Below are 25,058 nucleotides of genomic sequence, written 5' to 3'. Positions count from 1 at the left end.
GTTTAACCCAAACCATTTCTTCCATGTCAATTTAACGAAATTAACAAAGTCATATTTGTGTCATTAATCCAGAAGGAAATGTAATGCATGCTGTTGTCTTTCCTCTAATCTCTCCCAAAGGGATTGAGAAAAGATTAAGCTGTAGACTATACATCTTCCTCTGAGGAAAAATCAGCATTTTGATGAAGGAGCCTTAAAATGATAAAGGGATGCAAATTTACAAAGAACTGTTACTTTGGGGGCTCCCAGAGGATTTTAAAGGTCTTGAACCCAGAAACAAAGAAGAGGCCAATGAGGCTAATCAGTTTACTAGCAATTTTATAAATAGACACATTTGCTTTTATTATGCTTCCTTACATAGCTAATTGATGTTTGCCTATCTTGTACAAAGCTTAGTTCTATAACATTATGTTCAAAGTTGCTATGCCCAGTACTATGTAGACTCCTGAGGAAACCATGAAAAAGCCATGTGTCCATTCAGAGTCTCCAGCCTTTTGATCATGTGAAATAACATTATCATCTTAAGGTCATACTTCAGAAATGAACATTTAAGTTACAAAAGGAAATTGGCAAAAACAAACAAACAAACAAACAAACAAACAAACAAAATACCACCCACTCACATTAACTCAAGTAAGTTTGTGGTTTTGTGTTGTGCCACATTCATAGCCATCCTTGGCTATAAGCTATCCTTGGACTGCCTGTTAGACATACCTAGAACAGGAAGAGCTTCTTTGCCGTGGCTTAATCAGTTTTCTGCTATTGAAATGGGCAAATGGTATACAATTAAAGTCATTTGTCTCATGGATTAGGAAATCCAAGAACTTGGCACTGGCATCTGGTAATAGTCTTCATAATACAGGGTAGAAAAACTATAGAGCACACAAGACAAAAGGCAGAAAATCTCATTTGAACTCATCTTTCTGCAGAGATTGCTACTGTAACAAGCCTCTGCTTTGCATAGGCCTTTATTCAGAGGTCAGGGAAATGAGAGTACTTTTTTTTTTTTTTTTTTTTAATTCTTCTCTCATATATACATCCTGAGATGGTTCAACAATTAAAGACTAGATTAATAACCAAAAATATAAAAGAATACTTTTTTATTATTATTATATTTGTGTTTTAATTTTACACATCAGCCATGGGTTCCCCTGCCCCCCCCCACCGCCTCCTCCACCTTCCCCCCAGCCCCTCTCCTCTATTCCCATCTCCTCCAGGGCCAAGACTCCCCTGGGGATTCATTTAAACCTGGTGGATTCAGTACAGGCAGGTCCTGTCACCTCCTTCCAGGCTGAGCAAAGTGTCCCTGTGTAAGCCCAAGGTTCCAAACAGCCAGCTCATGCACTAAAGACAGATCCTGGTCCCACAGACTGGATGCCTCCCAAACAGATCAAGCTATTCAATGGTCTCACTTATCCAGAAGGCCTGATCCAGCTGGGGGCTCCACAGACTTTGGTTCATAATTCATGTGTGTCCATTCAATTGTCTACTTGTCCCTGTGCTTTTTGCAATCTTGGATTCAACAATTCACACTCTTGCAGTCCCTCCTCTTTCTGGACAGTTGGACACCTGGAGCTCCACCTGGGCCCTGGCTGAGGATCTCTGCATCCACTTCCATCAGTTATTGGATGAGAGTTCCAAGATGACTGCTAGGGTGTTTATTCATCTGATCACCAGACTAGGTCAGATCAGGCCCTCCCTCGACCACTGCCAGCAGTCTACAGAGGATATATCATTGTGGATTTCTGGGGACCTCTAGAGCACTCTGCCTATTCCTGTTCTCATGTGGTCTTCATTTATCAGGGTCTGTTATTCCTCGTTCTCCCTTTCTGTACTTGATCCAGCTGGGATCTCCTGCTCCCCTAAGCTTTCTTTCCCTCAAACCTTGCCCTTCGTTACTCCCACTGTTGTCCAGATTGTTCATGTAGATCTCATCCATTTCTCTGTCATTGGGTGATCCCTGGGTCTTTCCTAGGGTCTCATTTAAAAGAATACTTTTAATACTACTACTTAGGCCAGTTGTGAAGGTCAGCAATTGCAAGCCAGTGGCATGCCTACCAGCCCTTTTTCCTCATACATCATTATAACCAACATCCTTGATTGCAGACTGAAGTTCTCTGAATATTTGTGTCCCCCAGATTAATTGACTGAAACCTATGTACCAATGTGATAGTATTAGGTGTCGAGGCCTTTCAGAGGCCACTATGTCACAGAGGAGCAGAGGATCCCAGAAAGTGCCTGATCTGCAGACAATTGAAACCTGTGCATTCTCATGAGTGAAAAGAGCATGTTAAAATTCACAAAAATATGAAAAATCATAGAAAGTGTGGGAAATACAAGTAAGTGAGGAACAGTGGCTCTCTGGTATGGAGAAGAGATTCCTTTTGGCTTTCAGAGTGCTGCTTGGCATTTGAGTGCTACAGTAAAGCAGAGTTTTAAAAGACATGTGACATGATCTCATTTATAAGCCAGAGAAATCTATATATTCTAGATATTATGTATAGAATCTTCAAAGCAACTAATGCATCAATACTGGAAGCAGAACTAAGGCATGTTTGCTTCCTGATACTGTGTGTGGCAGCCAGATGGATCTGGATTGAAGTTCATGATGGGAGATTTTCTGCATTAGCAATATAAAGCAAAGCTTGACTTAGATTGTGTGTGTGGGAAAAACAGATGCAAACTCCTTTACAGCATTATTTATGAATGTGTCCAGGATGATTTTTCTTTTGTTCTTTGTATCTTTTGAAACAGATGAGTTCATATTTTATCTATTTTAAATTCTGACTCACCATTGTATTTAATAGCCAGCAAGGATTCTCAAGCCTTAAAACCCCTTGATATGTAGAGTCATGGTGAACTTTATTCCTATCCTCATCCATGTAGGCTATTATAATTTCATAAATTGGGTAACAAAAAAAAAAACCCAGAAAAAATTTGTTTCAGTCCTACAGGCTAAGAAGCCAAAATTAGCCACTAGCAGATATCATGTCTGATGAGAAATGATCCATGATTCAAACATTCTTATTTGGCTCAGGATGGGCTTAATAACACATGACTTGCCTAGCATGCATAAGGCACAGGATTTGATTCCTAGCGCCACATGTGTCTTAATTAGGGTTTCTATAGCTGTGCAAAGACACCATGACCACACAACTCATAAAATAAAGCACTTAATTGGCAGCAGCTTGCAGTTAAAAGGTTTAGTCCATTATTATCATGGCATTGAGCATGGCAGCAGGCAGGCTTGTATAGTATTGGAGAAGAAGCTGAGAGTTCTACATTCCAATGAACAGGTAGGTGTAAGACAGAATGACACTGGGCTTGGCCTGAGCTTCAGAAACCTCAAAGCCTGTCTCTAGTGCCACCCTTCCTCCAGCAAGACCATATCTGTAAGATCAGCACACCTACTACCTACTCCAATCAGGCCATATCTCCTAATAGTGTCAGTTCTTCTAGGCATATGGCTGCCATTTCCATTCAGACTACCACAGCAGGTGTCCATGTACATTTATGTACACACACACACACACACACACACCATTTTATATAGTATCTTATTGTATCTCCTCACATGGTTTGTGTGATTAACTATTTTGTCCTTTTATGAGGATGCTGATTTCAACTATGAAGGCACCACTCTCACATTCTAATACACCCAAAAATTTTACATGTTAATATTTTCATATTATCTCCTTGTGGGATAGATTTTCAATATAGAATTTTAAGAGGTCACAATGTAAACAATACCATTCTCTGTCCCTTGCTTTTAAAATTTTGTTTATTTATTATATGTCAGAACAAGTCTTCACCGTGTAACTGGAGATGAGATGTGAACTTGCAGAATGTCTGTTCTCTTATTCAGTGATGTGGACCCTGGAAATTAAACTCAGGTTGTTAGGCTTGGTGACAAGCACCTTTACCCATGAAGTCATCTTGTAGGCCCATCTCCAGTCTTTTTTCTTTCTTAGAACCACACTCATGAAGTTGTAGATGCACACAGACATATACAAATACCTGTGACTAATAGTTGAAAGAGATCCACTCAGATAAGCATGCATAATATTTCACATATACCTAGAATCTCAAAACTAAGCGATAAGAATTTTTAAAAATTATTATAGGAAAAGGTAAATATTGGAGACAATAATGAAATAATAAATCATAATGAGAAAAATAATATTCTAAAAATAATCATATATCTCTGGAAATAGTATAAACAGCTCAAAATAAAAACTCCATAAATGATTAAAAAATATGTGTATGTCTATATATAATATATAAGTAGATTATAAATAGTTTATTATAATTATATTTTATACATTGTATATTATTATATCATAGATACTATATGTTATAAATTTGTGTATGTATAGGCATACATACATACATATTAAAATATTAAACCTAAAGAAGTAATCCAGAAAAAAAAGTAGAGTTTATAAAAATAAAAAGATTAATAAATTAGAACTGTATTACTTGGACCATTTCATTCTAGATTACCTTAAAAGGGTGATGATGGGTACCTAGCAGTATCTGAAGATATAAATGTGTGTGTGTGTGTGTGTGTGTGTGTGTGTGTGTGTGTGTGCACTAGGCTTTTTCTTTTAGGCTAACAACCAGTTCCCAAATTATGACACCGAGATTTCTTTTAGTTATGCATGCTTGAACTAGCTTAGGCTCATTTCTGGCTAGCTCTTGTAACTTACATTAGCCTGTTTCTCGCTGTGTACTTTTTGCCTTGGTGCTCTTTACTTTTCCTTCTATATATGGTACAGTCACTCCTTCTTTATATCTGGCTGGAGCAGCTGCCTGGCTTCTTGTTGGATCATTTTCTCTCTTCTTCTCTTGTTCTTCTTTCTCCTTCTTCTCTCATCTCCTTTTTGAGCCAAGTTTTCTCCTCTTATTTATTCGATCTCTCCCTGCTAGTTCCGCCTATCCTTTCTCTGCCTAGCTATTGACCATTCAACTCTTTATTAGACCAATTAGATGCCTTAGGCAGGCATGGTAAAACAGATGCAACATATATTTGCATAAATAAACACACATTCTTAGATCATTAAACAAATGCAGCATAGACAAAAGTAATACTCCTTTATACAATTAATACAGTAATATTCTGCAGCATAAACAAATGTAACACATCTTTTCCTAGTTAAAATCATATCCTACAACATGTCTCTGTGTGTGTGTGTGTGTGTGTGTGTGTGTGTGTGTGTGTGTGTGTGTGTGTTTGTGTGTGTGTGTGCCCACAGAGGCCAGAAAACAGCATTGGATGTCCTGGAACTGGAGTTACAGGAAATTATGAACAGCAAGATTTGGATGCTAGAAATCAAAGTGATGTCCTATGTATCAGCAGCAAATGCTCTTAAGTACTGAGCTATTTCTCCAGCTTTCTCAAATTTTATTTTTTATATCAAGTTATAAGTAGAATATGTTGAAAGCTAAACCTACTTCTAAACAGTGTGGGTGAAACTGTTCTTAGAAGAGAAGCAACCACAAAATGTTAATTAAGCCATATCCAAAGCTTTCTTACTAGAAACAAAATAGAGCAAAATAGAAGGAGTAAATTAAAAATATTAAAGAAATGTACCTCTCAACTTAGAATTGTGTGTTCATCTAGAGTATTTAAATGTGAGAAAGAGGAGCTGGAGAGTAGACTTAGCAGTTCAGAACGCTTGCTGCTTGTGGTGGGTATTGTGTTCCCTGAAATATTGTGTGTTCCCTGAAATAAACATATCTGGGGTCAGAGAACAGACAGCCACTAGAACAAAGCCAAAAATGGTGGCTAGAAAATGGGTCAGAGCAAGCCATAACAGAAGTTGGGCGGTGGTGGTGCATGCCTTTAATCCCAGCACTTGGGAGGCAGAGCCAAGTGGATCTCTGTTCAAGGCCACTTTAGAAACAGCTAAGCATGGTAACCCACAACTTTAAACCCAGAAACCCAGCCTTTAATCCCAGGGAGTAATGCAGAAAGTAGAAAGATATATGATGTGAAAACCAGGCACCAGAGTCAGTTAAGCATTTAGTTAGTTAAGCTTTTGGCTAGGATTAGCATTCATGCTTTGGAGTAGCACAGTTCAGCTGAGAGCCATTGGCATGACGATTCAGAAGCTTGCAGTCTGAGGAAACAAGACCAGCTGAGGAACTAGCAAGGTGAGATAGCTGTGGCTTGTTCTGCTTCTCTGATCTTCCAGCATTCACCCCAATAAGTGGCCTCAGGTTTGTTCTTATTAATAAGACCTGTTAAGATTCATGCTACAGCTGCTCTTAGAGAGGGCATGAATGGATTCACAGCACATACATCTGGGAACTCAAAGCTGTCTCCTACTCCAGTTCCAGGGCATCTGATGTCCTCTTCTGGTCTCTGCTGGTACCTGAATGTATGTGATGCACACACATAGACTCAGCACACACACATATAAAATAAATAAGATATCTTAAGTAGAAAGTATTCTTAGAGAAAGGCTAATATAAGTTCACAGCAGCTTAACTGAAATAAAGATAGTTGACTGTATTGCTAGAGCTACAACCCTGCAATGAAACACAGTGGCAAAAAGCAAGTTGGTGAGGAAACAGTTTGCTTATTTGGCTTATACTTCCACATTGTCACTGAAAGACATTAGGACAGGAACTCAAACAGGGCAGGAACCTGAAGGCAGGAGTTGAGACAGAGGCTATACATGGTTTCTGCTTACTGGCTTGTGTCCCATTGTTTATTCAGTCTGCTTTATTACTGAACCCAGGACTGCTAACCCAGGGACCTCACCACATGGGCTGAGCTCTCCTCTACCAATCATTAATTAAGAAAATGCCTTATAACTGGATCTTATGGAGACACTTGTAGTTGGAGTTTTCCTGCCTGGCCCACAGTCAGGACAAATCTCTCTCACCCGCCAAGCCCATAGATGCTCAGAACCAACCAAGTAAACACACAGAAACTTACATTGTTTACAAACTGTATGGCCATGGCAGGCTTCTTGTTATCTACTTCTTCTATCTTAAATTAACCCATTTCTGTTAGTCTATACTTTGCCACATGGCTTGTGGCTTACCAGAGTCTTTACATGTTGCTTCTCATGGCAGCGGCTGGCAGTGTCTCTCCCTGAGCCTTCCACTTCCCAGAATTCTCTTCTCTCTTGTCCCACCTATACTTCCTGCCTGGCCACTGGCCAAACAGCATTTTATTTGTACAGAGCGATATCCACAGCAGACATATTCTTCTTTTTGTGTGTGTATTTTTAAATTATATTTGTGTTTTAATTTTACACATCAGCCATGGGTTCCCCTGTCCTCCCCCTTTCTGCCCCCCCCCCCACCTTCCCCGCTAGCCCCTCTCCTCCATTCCCATCTCCTCCAGGGCCAAGACTCCCCTGGGGATTCAGCTCAACCTGGTAGGTTCAGTACAGGCAGGTCCAGTCCCCTCCTTCCAGACTGAGATTCACAATGATACATCCACTGTAGACTACTGGCAATGGTCGAGAGAAAGCCTGATCTGACCTAGTCTGGTGATCAGATGGCCGAACACCCTAACAGTCGAGCTGGAACTCTCATCCAATAACTGATGGAAGTGGATGCAGAGATCCTCGGGCAGGCCCCAGGTGGAGCTCCAGGAGTCCAATTGTGGAGACATTTTCTCAATTGAGGTTTTCTCCTTTCAGATGACTCTAGCTTGTGACAAGTTGACACACAGATATTCAGCACTTTTACTAAGAAGGAAATCAAATCCTGAAGGAAGGGACAGGGAAGAAACACAGCGCACAAAAATAAAAATTGTGAGCCCATGGGTAAATCTAAGTGATAACTGACTTTAATCCCACAACAAAGAAGGACAAAACTGGGATAAACATCCCAGAGAATGAGGGGAAAGGAGGAAGACATTAATACATTCTGATGACCCTATTGAGTTGCATAGCTTGGGAATGAGTTTGGCTATTGATTAATCAATTAGTAAGCATTGTTCTTCTCAAATGTATTTATCACAACAATAATAAAATAAAATGCCATGGTAGTTTGCTTCCTTGTTTATCTGCGCATATGCCTGGTGTTGAAAGAAGTTAAAGAGGGCATTGGATATGTGGAACTGGAGTTACAGAATGTAAGCTGCCATAAAATGCTGTGTTCTCTGGAAGCATAGCCACTGCTCTTAATTGCTTAGCCATCTCACCAATACCTGAAAATGTAATTCTTAAGTATAAAGAGAAAGAAAATGTCAGGAAAAAAATCTGCAAGTAAAAGAAAATTAATCAAGAGAAAAGACAAAGCAATAGCATAATGCAAACACATGCATAATTTTACATTTTGTAAAATATTAAAAACATAAAAATAAAGAGATTGAAGAGAGAATACTAACTAATGGAAGCCAATGCAGCATGATCAAAATCCCAAGCAATAGGTTTCATGACAAGGTCCAGCCTTGGAGTATAGTATAATTAAAGGACATTCTCATAAAGGATTATAAAGAATAAATTATCAGGAAGATATAGCAATTCCAAATGTATGACCAAGAAGCATGTGAATGAAACAAGGATCAAAAATTACAATGTAGGACTTTATACACTCTGTCTGTTGGGAGAAAGGAATTAAGCATAGCCTGGACAGTGAAAGAGGAGGCAGTTTGTGTGGACAGCTGAATCTACTTAGGTGAGGCCAGTTGGTGTCTTAGGAGGATTGTCTTCCTACCCTGCAGAAGTAAGACAGCAGTGGATACTAGAGATTATTTTTATTTCATTACATTTTTAATGCAGGTTGGGGATATGATTTGTAGCTAAAAGTTTTCCTGGCCCTCTGGATCTTGGTCAAGACAAATCTCTCTCACCTGCCAGTTCTGCAGCCACTCAGATCCAAGTAAACACACAGAGGCGTATATTAACGAAAATGGCTTGGCCATTAGCTCAAGCCTACCATTGACTAGCTCTTACATTCAAACTCAGCCCATTTTTGTTAATCTATATGTTACCACATGTTCTGTGGCTTTACCTGTCTGCTATTACATGCTGCTCCCAGGATGGTGGGCTGGCATCTGCTAGTTTTTCTTATATTAGTTATACCCTTTTTTAAAATTCTTTTTTATTTTTATTAGAAAAAAGGGGGAATTATGGTGATATTTTATTTGTATGTTAATAAATAAAGTTTGCCTGGAGATCAGAGGACATAGATAGCCAGCCATAAACAAAAGCCAGGTGGTGGTAATACACACCCTTAATCCAATCACATGACAGGCAGAGTCCCTGTGTGTTCAAGAACACAGCCACGTGTGGTGACACATGCCTTTAATCCCAGTACCAACAATAAAGACCTGGAAGTCTGTACAGACAAGCAGTGACAAGATAGTGAGGTGACTGGGCTAAGAGCCAATGAGAAGGCAGAACAGCAAGGCAATAAAGGCACAGGTTAGACAGGAAGAAGTTGGTTCTCTTGCGGGATGGTGAGCTAAGGTTAGTTAGTGACTATTCCTATTTCTCTGATCTCTACAGCTTTCTCCCCTGCATTCAGCTCTCTGTTTCTTGTTTAATAAGACTGTTTAGAAATTCGTCTACAATGGTTCAGTCCATAAAACACTGATAGGAGAACCTGAATTTCATCTATTGAACCAATGTAAAAATACACTTGATATAATGTGCTTATAATCTTGTGTTGGGGATGCAGAGGCTAGAGGATCCCAGGGCTTGTTGGCTGTCAGCCTAACCTAGCATGATTAGTGAGTTCTAAGCCAGTGAGATGGCCTGTCTCAAAGAAGGTGGGTAGTATCCTGTGCTTGTACTTTAATAAACACATACACACACACACACACACACACACACACACACACACACACACTCACACCTGAAATTACAATCTCATAGTCTACTATTTGTGCATTTTTTGTGATGACTTTAACAAACTTTGCATTATTCATAGCTTTATCATATCTTCATAATTATGAATAAGAACACATACATGTAATTAATCAAATTAGATTATCCTGGTAGCATTTTGTTATGTGCAAACACAATGTATTTAATATTTTAAAAATTTTAATTCTTCTTCTGGTATGTCTGTGAAAAGCTCTGTGATGCTTAGAAGGTCATTTCAAGTTGCAACTCCCATTTCCTTATCTGCAAATTTAGGTGATAAAATCAGACAACAGCAAAACTTCTTTCATTATTTGCTCCTCTATAAGTTTATGCAAAATATTTGATCTTCTGTAAGTTAGTTTTATTACTTATGAATATGTATTTACATTATATATTTCATAAGAGCGTATTTCCAGCAATTAATTTTTCATTAAAAATAAGGATAAAGTTATTTGTACTGGAAATGTTATAATACAGATCTCATTTAAAAGCTAGGTGCCTCTTAATCTTCCTAAGTTTGTGAGTTAGAGCAGTAGAGTACAACCCTTAGAAGTATCCCCAAGCTTCTGAGTAAGTTGTATAGAGGAACCCAGGTTCCTTGTCACCCTTAAAAAAGAAATAGAAAATAAAAATAAAAATGTGAAGATATTTAAAAAAAAGAGATAGAGTTAGCAGCTTATAATATATGAATAAAAAATAAACACATTGTGAAAAATTCCTACTTTAATTGGTTTTCCGCTAAATAGCACTTTAAAAGAAGAAACTAGGTATCTGTTATTGGACATATTTTTGTCCATTTTCAAATTACCTGCTTGATTTGATTGACTTTTGTTCCTCATGAAATTGTCTCATGAATTGTTTATTTATGCACTTCCACATAAATGAATATGGCACCTAACTTGCATTTATACTTTAAAGGTAAAATTAGATAACAAAAGATTTATATTTTCAGAATTTTGAAAATTGATGTATATACCACTTTGCTCAAAAACAGCTTTTAAGCAGGCAAATGGCTCAGTGTTTTAAAATGCTTGCCTCCAAGACAGACAACTGGAGTCTGATGTCCTGGACCCACATGGTAGAAAGAGAGATCTGACTCCCAAAGGTGACTCATGGCTTGTGTGAAACACACAAATACAGACATGCTGGTTCTCAATGTCCCTCACCCACAACCATCTATCATTAGTGAGGCTCATTTTCGTTTATTTATTTTATTGAGTCAATGCCTCAAGTAGCCCAGATTGGCCTTAAACTCCCTGAAGCCAAAGATGACCTTGAACTTCTGATCTTCCTGCTTCTGCCTCCCAAGTGCTGAAAGACAGGTATGCTGGCTCTGGAGTGCTGGGAGTGTAAGGCAAGGCCTTCTGGCTAGTAAAGGAGCACTCTACCAACTAAGTGTCAGCCCCAACTAAGATGTTTATTATGAAATGGTGGATGACAGGATCTTTACTCAGACCCCCTTAGACTCTCCCCTGTGTAGGAGGATCATGCTTAGGAATTTACATCTTTGAAAAGTTGTACACATTCTTCTGGTGCTAACAGTCCATTGGCTTCATTCATGCATTCAAAGCCTCAATACAGAACCCAGACTCTTTACTGTAACTTACCAAGCCTTTCATAGTCCTCACTATGATATTACCCTCACTGCTTATTATAATCTGACATGTTTGCATAAGATAAAATGCAATCAGACCTTCATAATTCCAGTGAAATGGTTGGTTACAGTCTGGTACCTTCAGAAGATTGGTCAAGGAGCTTGGAATAAGTTTTCACCAGCAGTGTTGACTGGTCCTGGATATCAGTGTGGCTCAGGATAAATGGGAATGTCATAGTGAGGTTGCTGTCAGGACTACAGTTAGTCTTGACAGAGAGTCCTGAGAGAGGGAGAGGGACTGTAAGGAGGCTGAGATTCCTAGCAAGCAACAGCAAGGCAACCAGATGGGTTGTGGTTATACCAGAGGATCAAAGGTTGTATCCTTGTATCTCCACAGGACTGGCATCTAGTGATTCCTAAAGGAAGGTTGTCATTTCTGGCAATCAGCCACAGGGAGGGCTGGATTGGGGGTGGAGCATATCCTATCTTGTTTTTGAAACAGGAATACATCTATCCCAGTCTGCCATCAAACTTGCGCTGTAGCTGAGAGTGACCTTGAACTTCTTCTGATCTTCCTGCTCCTAAACCCCGGGCTTGAGTCACAATGCTTGTTCCTTTCCTCCATCTCCTTCACACGAAGAGAAACAGAGATGTTCTAGGTTATCTTTTAAATCAGATCAGTGTTGCAGTGTGTATTGTGGAGGGAGAAACCTTGTATTAAGTGATGGACAGGGGAATACAACTAGTTCATCTGAGGATCTAAAATTGCTAAGATCTCACAGACTACTGAGAGAATGGAATTGTGCTCAAGATATATGGGGCAGGGTTCACCTCTGCTTCTTGGCTGTGAGAGACAAGTTTCATTTAAACCCTGATGAATATTCACATGGGCAGTAGACTTCCAACGTGTGTTGAGGTCGTCTCTAATATGAGTTGCATAAGGAACTGGAATTGTCAGAGCTCTAATAGGTGGCTACCATTCCTTCAGGTTCTAGAAAGTAGTCATATTCATAAGCTATTTAGATGACTCCTATCACCATCAAAGCCCCAGTCATCTCATTCCTTACTGATAACCAAACAAGTGCCAAAGCCTTCTAAGGGTATTGTTACCACTTGAGATAATAAGGTCTTAATAAGGTGCACAGGGAATCAAGCATTAAGTTTACACACTGTAGATAAAAGGCTGTTGTATTTTCAACAAGTTTTATTTACATATTATAAATGTTGCTCATGCTGTTACATGGAGGTATAGGGTATCAATTTTCAGAAAAAAAAAAAAAACATAAGCAAAATCTGCTTCATCTTCTAAGTGAAGCTTTTCTTTGGAGTCTTGCATAGACTGGTGAAAGCTAGCTTCCTGATAAATATGTCAGTAATTCCATGGGGCCCCATTACAAAATATGTCTGAGTTGTCAAGTCACTGAAGTATAGCTGAAATGCACTTCTCCTGCCTTGAGATGACTAACAAGGAGAGTCCTCATCTTCTGCTTACCTTCCTTTTCTTCAGTAAAGAACTCCTCTGTCCAGCAAAGTGGACTTCTTCAGAGCTTGAATCAGCATTTGCACTTGTCCAATCTTTTTACTAGAATGTTCTCTATCCTCCAGCATCTCCAAGAGTTACCTTTTCTTTAAAGCCCAGCAGAAGTAGAATCTCCAGCCAGTGTTCTGGGTGGAGATTCTACTCCCAGGTGACTGTCATTTTTCTTTTAGAACTATTTCACAATATTAGTTGCTTTTTGTCTTTATATCTAACCCAGAATTCTTGTGTGTGTGTGTGTGTGTGTGTGTGTGTGTGTGTGTGTGTGTGTGTGTGTGCATACATCCATCCATATGATTACCTGTATATGTAGTATGGCAGGGGTATATGTAGAGTTTGAAGGACAAACTTGGGAGTCCATCCTTGCTTGCTACCTTCTGTAAAGCAAGGTCTCACTATTGTTTGCCAGTGTGCTACATAATCATTTCCAGCTAATACAGGAGCCTTCAGGGATTTCCGTGTGTCTACTTCCAGTTTTGCTGAAAGAGCACTAAGATTACTGATGTGAACTATTATTGAGGCTTTTGCTTTAGGTCTAAAGATTTGAATTCAGGTTCTCGTGTTTATATGGCATATGCTCTACTCATATCTTTCTAACGTTAACCAGAACTCTTGAATACTAGGACTGTTGGAATTGCTTTTTAAAATAAGTGTTACATATAGATTTCTAAGCTAAAGTGTTGAAATGAATTGCAGGATTGCCCTGCAATAAATAACTTGTTAAAATGAATTGCCCCTGTCACAAGGGGCTAATTGGTGAACTACAGTAAGACTTTCAAATTCTATAACAGTTCTGTGGACAATCAAGATATATTTAAAGAAGCACAGTCCTGTCTTTCTAAGTAACACATGAGACATAAAACAGATATCGCCAGAATGCCTGAGTGTGGCAGTGCATTCAATGTCTGGAGCTCCTTATTTACATGCGTATACTTTAGATTCAACTGAACAATAGCATCTGCTTCCTAGAAAGCTGCAAGAGAAACTTGTCATGAATATAATCGCACATCAAAAGATATGAAGCCTGTGTGTTTCTTTCACTATTTTTAAAATGTCAAGTCTCAGTCTGTAGGAAGCAGTCTACAACAATATGTATTGCATTTAAAGTCAAAAAGAAGAAAAAAACTGCATTAGCAGTGTAATAGCATACTTTCTAGGTCACATATATTTTGATCATTATTTAAATCTGAAGTCTCTGTAGGTAGAAGCAGCTAGTTCAAAAGAACAATTATTTTCTTTACCATTCACATATTATCTTCCCTCTCTAATGCTTCTACTGCTTCTATTATGAAAATGTCATTATTTAATTATTATAACATATTATTGTTAAAACAAAGTTTCACCTGATACCCAAACTACATTAAAACAATAGTGGCTTAGTTTTGGATGGTTTTCACTGAAAATATACAAAAGCAAATAATTATGTGAGCAATTTCTATGAAAAAAAGTAGCATTGGTCAATGAACTCAATGTAATAGTTAATATTGACTGTCAATTTAACAGCCTATAGAATCATCCAAGAGACAAGCCTCTGGGCATGACAGTGAGAGCATTCTAGTGCTCGGAGTGCCTGGAGGTCCATCTTGATGAGGTAAATTGGAGTGGGAAGACCACTCTGATGGGGTGGCATTGGACTGTCATCCTGGACTGAATCACATGAAGAGTATGAGATGAGCACCAGCGTCCATCTTCTCTACACCTCGTAACTTGTGCAGCAGCCTTTCTAAGCTCCTGCAACCATGACTCCCCCAACATTATGGATGTTACCCTCAGTATGTGAGGCAGAACAATCCTTTCTTCCTTAAGTTATTTTTACTAGGATTTTGTCTAGGCAACATTTTAAATGATTCATACAGCAAAGGATTGTCTTTGAACATGGTTAAATTCATTATTGTCAAAATGTCACTTGTTGGGTGTCACAAACCAATGCAATCTTTATTCCTGACTAAATACTTTTTATTATATTGTTAAAAAAACACATTATTTTACATGTATTGATACTAGCATTGGTAAGCTATAAAGCTTTGCATAGGAAATCATTGTCACTTCTGCCTTCCTGCATCTTGTATACTTGACACATGCTGAGTTAGCATTGTTAGAAGCTGCTAAGTTCCTCTTTTGTTTCTGATTTGGATAATTGATGGAGTTCGGGATGCAATAAAGACACAATGACAATAACTCAACCTCTCTTGTTTGCTAACTCACAGCTCTAGTGACATGTCAAGTACAGAGAACTTGATTTCTCTTACTGGTAGTGAGAGGGATGCATAGCTATTTCTCCCAAACTATGACTTTTCCTTCACATTTTCCAGATATGTATGCTAAATAAACACCAAAATAATTTAAAATTTTAAATATCATAATCCAATTAAAAATTTTGTGTGATGTAGGGACAACTGATTTTCACCCAGTTTACTCCTATTTTTTTTCTCCTTGATGCTGAGCCTAAGGTGGTGCCTTCCTCAGGAAGGCCTTCTCACAAAGAAGTGAGTCTGATTCTTCTATGAGCAAGGACCCCTGTAAACCTTTGCACAGTGCCTTGTGAAACGCTTTATCCTAAAGTTATAGTCAGTATCTATCTCCTTTCATGAGCAACAATTCAATAGCCCCAAGAACTTACCATAGTCCATAACATAGCTGGTACAGGGTGAATGTTGACTTATTAGTAGAAATATTCTCTAGCAGCATGGATGAGGATGAGTGGCTGATCACTAATAGCCATTTGTATGGTAGTTATATTAGTTATTAAAATCACTTCCATGAGCCTTTTTCAAAGTTGCTAAAGTTAAAGTCCTAACTTATAGTACTCTAAACAGACACCATCTTCCTTCTCTTTTCTTATTTTTCCAGATTATCTGATTATCTTATAGCTTTGTAACCAACACTATTCCTTTCAGTGAAATTGAAGTAAAAAAATGTATTTATCAGCCTCAAGGGGAATTACTTTACTTCATAAATTTCTGCATATCTTTGGAGATAGGAAACCAGAATCTGTATACAAGAAAATTAGTACTGGCAAGTATAAAAATTATACTTCTCATAGAGTGACTTGCTCAGGTCTTTACTTTAAAAGTTTGTGATGGGTGTAGTAAGCCCTGGTTGTTCCTTAGAATCATACTTTTTGATTCAGTAGGTGCTGTGCCAGTAGCCACTTGTGGTCTTGATTTGTTAGTATTCAAAAAATGAGCAAGAGGGTTGGGAGCTCAGTGGTAGAGTGCTTGCCTAGCAAGCACAAGGCCCTGAGTTCGATCCTCAGCTAAAAAAAAAAAAAAAAAAAAAAAAAAAAAGCACAATAATCTGCTATTTTGTGTTATGATTGGAGTCTAGGATCTGTAGCCACAGTACTTTCAGACAGATCTCATAATGACTGTGTACTAACTAGCTCAGTGGCTTTAAGATGGTTAATTAATTATGTAATGTCTCAGTTTTCTCATCTGCAAAATATAATAATACTATTGTATGGTTTAAATGAATTAACTCATGTAAAGAATTTAGAATATTGCCTGACACAATGGAAGAGCTCTAAAATGTTAGTTGCCAATATTATTGCTAATATATAGAAGTTATTATTCATTCATTGGCCAGGCAAAATAGCACTTGACAGTAAAAACAGATAATTTTTTGTCTTGGTGTTTCTCTTTCCAGTGCACCAGCAAATAATAACACACTGGGCTCTTCTCTAAGCAGAATAATTAGCAAAGTCAAACCCAGTTCTTACTCTTTCAAATGTCACCTAGATACCAAAAAATAAACTGGGGTTTTCCAAGCTGATGGTCTCCAGTTATATTTTTTCCACTATACTTTAATGGCAGAAAGCAGATGACAATCACTGACAGAGGAAAGGTACCTGGATGTAGGAGATTTTTCATAATACATTCCCAAATATTGAACTTATTTCTCAACCTGAGGCTCTTTTCAGCCATGGGAAGTTTCCAGTACAGAAGAAAAGTTATAGCTCAGGCTGGTCTTGAACTCAAGATCCTCCTTCCTCTACCTCTTCAGTGTTCTCTACTGGCAAGCACCACCAAAACCAGCTCCAGAAAAGGATAGCATGGAAAGGTATAGGCTGTAGCATCTACACAGAGCAACCTTCCTTGCTGTTCCTAGCTAGGTAACCAATTCCCAGCATCCTCACTGCTTAGATGTGGATGTTTTGAGGCACCTGTTTTTTAAGGTTTTTAATTTTTCCAGCAAGGACCATGAGCAATTCAAATTTGTGTGGAGACATACTTTTTGCACGCCTTCTTTCTATTTCCCATCAACCTAAAGAGCCAGAAAACCTTGTGGTGTCTCCATCACAGCAATTCCGCAATGGGAAGATGTGTCATTCACAACTTAGCTTCCTGGGACCGTTGCTCATATTCTGACAGCTGTAGTCAGTGTGGTGGAGATGGGAGCATCGGTTCGCTGAGGGCACTACCTAGAAAGGATTTGCTTTACTCCAAAGACATGTGCAGCTCTGACGGCTTCACTGCCAGTGCCCTAGCTCACTCATCTGAGAGCTGTCACTCTTCTTTTGGTTTCACACATACTTTCCTGCAGGTAGCCCATTGCCTGGTATTAGCCACATGCCCATTGAAGTAAGATAGTCCATGTGTTTCCTGGACTAAAAATCCTTTTTAAATTGGTGTCCTCCTTTGGAATTATTTTGGAAATTCAGTGATTTCAAAATCCTTTGATCACAAATGACTTCACTGGAACTCCCAGTCCATCCAAAGTATTCTGGCATTTTTGAACCTTCAGGTGGATTTCTACAGCAGTTTTTCTATCTTTCTCTCTTTCTACTGTTGACTTTCACAACTATAAGTAGTATACACAGGGCTTTGGGAAGACTTGCTAAGCATCCTCTCAAGATCTTTCCACAGAAAGAACCTTTTGGTCATGCAGTGGCAAAGATTGGAGCTGCTTCCCAGTTTATGGAGGTCTCCCCCTTACATGCTGACTCCTGTTGGTGTGAATGGGGGCAGGTTTGGTAGTTCAGATTTTATTTCCTATATTCTGTGGTATTTTTATCAGATGTATCTGTTAGGGTATTTATACAGGTTACATGAGTGCTTGATTGTTTATCCTAAGATCATTTTTAATATTAAGCATTATTTCTTCAAATAAATTTGTTGTATCGCAGGTATTTGAGCTGAGTATCAGATATCAAATTTCCTATAGTTCAAGGGAAACAAAAGAAAGGAAGCATGTCGGCTCCACAGAGGATCAAAAAAAGCAGAATTTTGATCAACAGCTGAAGTTCTAACTATAAAATGAAGGGACTGGATCTAGACATATAAAATTGGTGAGTCTGTGGGGGCTATCGAGACGAGAGATACTCAGAGTCTCAAAGCTTAATTTTAGCTATGTTAAGATAGGAATACAGAGATCATGTACTGATTTTGTTTAACAACACATGATTTGTTGTTATTTTTTGGAAATTCGTGTGTGTGTGTGTGTGTGTGTGTGTGTGTGTGTGTGTGTGTGTGTGTTTGAGAGAGAGAGACAGAGACAGAGACAGAGACATACACAAAGACAGATATTTGATTTTCTACTAAGGACCTCATCACAGGTTTTGAAATGCATCATGAGGACATGAAGGTCAGTCCCTCCAGCCTCATGCCTCTGGATGGCTACCCTGAGATCTCTTATCCATAGCAGGTTTACTGCCCATTTGGGGGTTTTCTGACATAATATAACATAACTCACAAACAGGGTATTTCAATACTGGCAGTTGCCAGGCACCAAAACTGTGGTTGTGAAGTCTGTTGCTAGGGTATAGTTCTAATTCTACTTGTTGCTTTGAAATATTTACACATCTTTTTGCTCTTGTTTATGTGATGCTGGGAATTGAACCCAGACCTTTGAGAATATGAGGCAAACATTCTACCAACAGAGCTCTATCCTCAGTCCCATTTACACATTTTATGCTTCTTTCACTTCACAAACTTGGCTTTTCCTCTTTGCTTAATCTTCCTGAACCTCAATCCATGGTCTGTGCATCATACTTACATAGTATGATAAGAAGTAAAATGTGGTGCTTTAAAGGAAACCAGCTTTGCTGTTGAATTGTTTCCTAATCATGTAAAAGTATCATGGCTTATTTCATTGACAGATTTTTGCCTTCTTCATCACCCCATAGAACACTGGAAACATCAATAGATCTGGGCTCATGTCTTATTTACTTGACCATGTATCATACCATGCCCATATGACTCAGTGTCCCTCAGAGTCTCTGTATCTCTATATATATCTCACTGACCTAAAAAGCACATGCTATGATTATCCCACAATGGCAGCTGTTATTCTAAAATTCTACTGTATTGTGTATTTGACCAGGTACATAAAATCAACTCCATAGTGGATATTAACTGTGTTCACTTTAATATGGATGTATAAAATTGAACAAGCCTAGCAATGTTTTCTAATTTTCGTGGCCTGAAAATAAAGAAAATTTGCACCATAGATCCATGAGTTTGCCTTAGTGAACCTGTGTATGCCTTGTATAGTATTGTGTTATCATTAACTACTGAGTCAGATCAAAGCTTGTTTTATAAATATGGTCAATGGATACAATGATCAGATTAAGTAGAGAAAAAGAACTCTATTTTTAGATATTAAAAACTTGTGGGAAAAATGCTGTTTTTTGTTTTGTTTTGTTTTCCTCTCTAGACTTGTTCAATATGCAAGAGAAAGATTTTGGAAAAAGTCAGAAAATATAAATACAATCCTATAGGGTGATATGGGGATGGATAAATTACTTAGTAACTTTAAGAGAACCAACTGTATGAATATGTAACATGGGCTCATAAAAATCAGTTATGTAATTGTAACATTTTTGTGATAATTATTTATAATTATAGAATCTATATGTGTAGTCCCTATATTAAATTTACTTAAAGTACTCTTTTGAACTTTTAAATATGACAAAACTATTTCAGGATGAAGATAGACAAACGTATATTGAATAAATGTGATTTGTTTCTATTCTCCTTACAACTGGGAAGACACTGCTTTGTGGTTCTATCTTTAGATGCTGAATCTTGACTAAAGTCTGCAATTCCAGGATATCAATCATGAACATCAATGTTTTTAGTGAAAGAGGAAAGATTTGGCCTGGAGTGTTCAATAATTCCATAACTCATTTTACTTCTTTAAAATACTCCTAATTCCATATATGAGTTTTTTATTCCATTGCATTCTTTACCTTCTAATCAGGGTTAAGATAGCCTTAAAGAGAGAGTGGAGGGTCCCGGGACCATGTGTGGGCTTTCCTGTGGTTGCATGTGTACCATGTGTGGATCTGTGTGTGCTACAATATATATGTGGGGGTCAGAACACAACTCTTGGAATTCATTTCTCTGCTTCCATCATGGGATCTGGGAATTCAATTCAGATCAGATCACCAGGTTTGTGTAACAAGTGCTTTTGCCTCTGAGCCATCCTTTGGTTCATGAAGGCAGATTAGATTATTCTTCATTAAGTTTTTATTTTTAATACAGGAATATGTGTATGCTGGGGTGAGGTTGTGAATATATGTGCACATGAGTGCAGTGACCAAGGAGGCCAAAAATGGCCTCAGATCCCTTGGAGCTGGAGTTGCAGGTGGTTATGAACCACCTTGTGGTGCTGGAAAGAGAGCCCCAGCTTCTGTGACAGTAACCCATCTCTTAACCACTGAGTGTCACTACATCCCTTTGCCTAGTTATTCTGTGGAATCTCACAATTACCCTCTGCTAATGATGTGTATTGCAGTGACTACTCCATGTTGCTAACAGAGTACCTCACTGTAGGAAACTAATAAACAGTAGAAGTTTATTCAGCACATGGCTTTGAAGGCTGAAAAGTTAAGGGGTCAGTGTCTCATGGTGATAACAGGGTGGGCAGGTTGCTTGTGATAAAAGGGCACAAGAACATGTAAGCTTCAACTTCACTCTTTTCAGTTGTGTATTCCTTTATTGGGACAACCCACAGCACCAGACCTAACTCTAATTACCTCCCAGTAGCCCCTTTGCATCTACATGTGTGTTATAGATTTACTTTTCCAAATACACACATGGATGGTATGTCAGACAATACCACATGGGGCTCTAGGTGTCACCACTGTCTAGGAGTTAAGGGTCTGACAAGTGCCTGCCAATATTATAAGAAACTAATGTATTTAAGTCAGAAAGCATATGTATGAATTACAAATAGGAGTGTGGACAGAGAGTTTTAGAGTCTACTTTTAATTCTTTAGAAATAATCAATTAAAAGGCCTTTCCAAGACTCTTCTATACAGCATAAGATACAACTAAATGGTTTTGGTTTCACAACAGGCTCTGTGTGGTGATGTGAGAAGGTTGTCAAAACTCTCTGAGGTTTGGTTTAATTATCTAGGGTGCAACCATAGTGACACCTGCTCTGCTCAGCTGTGTGAGGAGTAAGTGGTGTAAGAACTTCTAAACAGCATCTGATTCCAGACGTTTCTTTGGTATTTAGCTCTTACCATTATTTTTAATGTTTTCTCGGTGTGGGTCCTTTCAAGTCATAGGAATGACTATTAATTCCTCTACTGCCAGCTTCTAAGGGTTTCCTTATAATAAAGTGTAGTAGGTAAAATAAACACCCAAGCCTCATGCAAGCATCAAGGAAGTTTGCACTCTTCTGTCTGAGGAAGGCTGTCTGTCTTACAGCACAGCTCATTTCCCCTCACATGGCACTGGGCACACAACTCTCCCTCTTGTCCAGGAAGCCACAAAAGGAGCTGGTTTAGCATGTATCATGGCCCAGGTGCCTTCAAAGCCCCACTCTTTGTTGCCAGGTTCCATTCCAAACAAGGAGCAGGGTGGCTGGCATATATCCCAGCTGTTGACGCTGCCAAATAAACTCTTTTAAAACAGAACAAAACAATGTTCTCTAGCAGCACAGTCACCCTTCACCTCAACACCCCCCCCCCACTTCATTTGAATCTTTTGTAAAGTACAGCTTCCAGATACCAAAGGCATCAACAAAGCATGTCTATTCTGTAGTTCCCATTATCCAGTGCAGATTGGAAAAGGATTCTGCCTATTTCCTAATAACCCTTAAAAATTTCTCTTACAAATAATTTATTTCCAAATATTGGTGTTCAGTGCATGATTTGGACAGGGCAGGTGGAGTACAAGGGTGACTCCTATCAACCTGCTGCAGGCAATTTTCTGTTCCTAAAGCACAGTGTGATCAGGCACACAGCTCCCTACAGGATTTACAACAGATAGGCTGGTGATCAAACTCTGCGAAGATGTCTTGGTCACTGGGGAAAATCCATTGCTATGTATGGGAGTAAAATACCTCCAACAAATAACAGAATCTCTCCTCTTTACTTCCCAGAAACACATTTTTTCCTAAGCCTGGACAGATAAGATTGAATTGCATTCTTACCATGAAATGAATTGTGTGAACAACAGGGAAGTACAATTTTTAACTTATATAGGATTTGGTGCTTCTTGAATATATAGATCTGGATATCTAAAATCCTGTTTAGCTGATATATTATATCTCAGGTGGTTTCTGTCCTGACTCACGTTAATGTTCTGACTTCCATGTGTAGTTTTTATGTACTAGCCATAATGCCTAGAGTATTTATAATATCAATACAGTCTTGTTTCACTCTGAGCTTGGATTCATGCTCGTAAGAGACACAGGGACATTTGTATGGCCCTAGAAAACATTAAATATCATTTAGGAGGGAAAAAAAAAGGTGTAGCATGGCATTTGCTGGTAGCCTTAAAGTCCTGTGATGGCTGTGTGAAGGCAGACGACTAGCAGACTGTGACTAGCATGCACTGCCTCAAGTGTGGCACATGGGTCAGTTTTCAAAAACAGCTTTAGAGTGGAATGAAGGATATGCACATAAGAAAGCCCCATTACAACTTTGGGGTAATGCCATTTCAAGTTTTGTTTAATTTTTGAATTCAAATTGAGGTATGTTCTGTACGGTTTTGATAAATTTCAGAAGCATGACTGGGAATAAAATTAAGCATTAAGAAATCATACCCAAGGGACTAAAGAAATGTATTAGATTGATTAGGCATTAAATGAAATACAGCAATGGTTAATTGTGTCTAGAGTTTTTATTAGTTCAATAACCAGAGGTTGATTTCTTTTAGTTATTTTTCTATAATGTTTGATCTTTTTTTGAATATAAAGAATTGTTTAAACTCTAACTTCTTGATATTTTAGGTCAAAAAAGAAGGAGCCATTATATGCTCACACTATCCTATGACATGAAAAAGCTGTCTAGCTGGGCGGCGGTGGCGCACGCCTTTAATCCCAGCAGCCAGGCGGATCTCTGTGAGTTCGAGGCCAGCCTGGGCTACCAAGTGAGTTCCAGGAAAGGCACAAAGCTACACAGGGAAACCCTGTCTCAAAAAACAAAAACAACAACAACAACAAAAAAAAAAAAAAAAAAGAAAGAAAGAAAAAGCTATCTAGCCTTTTTTTTTAAAGAAATATAAAATCAAAAATAATTTGAAAGGAAAAGGATTTTACAAAACTAAATTGTTTCTTTTTATTGTTACCGTGAGTATATAATAAAATGTGAAATAACCAATAAATAAATAAATGACAATCTTAATTGCTGAATACTACCATTTTTTTTTTTTTTTTTTCATTTCAGCTCTCAGGAGAAGTAATTTTACAAATCGCCAGTGAACCTGTTCTGCCCTTCAGTGCCCTTGATATAGCCTTAGGAGTTCAAAATAGCCTTAAAGGTAATTTTTCTTTAAATTGTTTTAATTTTAGTAAATGAAAAAGTTTTCAAATACTTACAAGAAGGACTAGATGAAGTATCCAGTCTCTTAAAATTTGTAGCAATGGTGTGGCTCTTCCCTGGAGGGGAGAAGGAGAACAATTGAGAACTGTTGAAGCCACCCTGCAGACAGAACTGAGGCAGACTTTGTGTGACAGAAGGCAGTGTGTCCCAGACTGAAGGAGGCTGATGGCTGTCGGTCGTTAAAGAGATTGGATCTCAGAGCTTCCCTTACTACTCACAGCTTCATTGTGAGCTAGCAGTTCAGGAATCCACCTTTCCCCCAACATTGCCCCTAATACATTCATTCCACACAGGATGGAATCCTAAGTTTCTCCTCTGGTACTGGTTGCTATGGATGTGGTAGACATTCCTGGTTCATGTGAAAGGGAGCAGTGAGGCAACCAGAGGGTCAGTTCCATAGTTTCCATCTCAGTCCTTGACATATAAACGTATCGGGAGAACTCAGACCTCCACCATCCAATAGGTTCCTGCTTGTCTTCGTTTATTAAATACAAAGGGGGAGATTGTGGCTAAGCTTGCCATCTTCCTCCTGAGTCACATACTCTGCTAGCAAATCTTTAATGGGTCAGTGATAGAAAACTACTCAATTGAAAAGAAAACCATCATGCTTAAAGTGTCCTCCAATAGCAGAGCAGCCTCCAGAGCCAGAGTTCCAATGACTTGGAATTAAAAATATTGTTTTAAGTTGAAATTATTCTTCCTCAGACAGTCATCCAAGCTGGTTTGTTTATTGTGTGTTTACTCTTACACTGGATGAACACATGGTTTTGTCACTTTTTGGCTACTCATTTTAATCTCTGTAGTTCTCTTCGTTCATGCTTCATTCTCTCCAAGGTTGCCATGGTTACTGGTGCCATTCTGTCTCCACTTCATTTGCCATTTCTAGACTATTTGGAGCTCAGCCATGTGGCAGTGAAGCACATGGGATTTACCAAGTACACATAGAGCAGGACAGAAAATAAAGAGTCCTGTGAATAATAACCTTTCTCTAAGAATTTTATCCTTTAAAAAAAAATCTGTTTTGTTTGTTCTGGAAGCTGTTTTGCTTTTTGTTAGCATGTGAACTTTATCCTCTGTAAAATTCTGTTGGTCTGGAAGACAGTACTTCAAACTTTCAGAGAACAAAAGAGGAGGCTTTTAATGATATGAAATCCTTGTCCATCTGTAAAGTATCATGTATGAGAAAGAATCTCAAGTAGTGTACTTGAAAATACCAACATTGTATAATAGAATTATAAACAAGTTTTTTTCTGAGTGGAAATTGTCTATGATCAATGCATCTGTAAGAAAGAAAAATAGAATTACAATTTAAAA

The 25,058-nt window shown here is 38.4% G+C and overlaps 1 protein-coding gene across 1 annotated transcript in view; it reads left to right on the top strand.

The window, feature by feature from the left end:
• The window catches only part of LOC118585533 (inactive N-acetylated-alpha-linked acidic dipeptidase-like protein 2), a 183,371-nt gene that overhangs the window by 144,752 nt on the left and 13,561 nt on the right, over positions 1-25,058 (top strand). The window contains exon 4 of the mRNA XM_036190210.1: positions 23,589-23,682. Within this exon, the coding sequence (XP_036046103.1) occupies positions 23,589-23,682 (94 nt within the window). The remainder of the gene's footprint in view (positions 1-23,588; positions 23,683-25,058) is intronic.

Source organism: Onychomys torridus, chromosome 6 (assembly GCF_903995425.1).
Source record: "Onychomys torridus chromosome 6, mOncTor1.1, whole genome shotgun sequence".
NCBI classification, from domain to species: domain Eukaryota; kingdom Metazoa; phylum Chordata; class Mammalia; order Rodentia; family Cricetidae; genus Onychomys; species Onychomys torridus.
The sequence above is the reverse complement of the archived record's forward strand: the minus strand, read 5'-3'. Positions and strand labels throughout refer to the sequence as shown.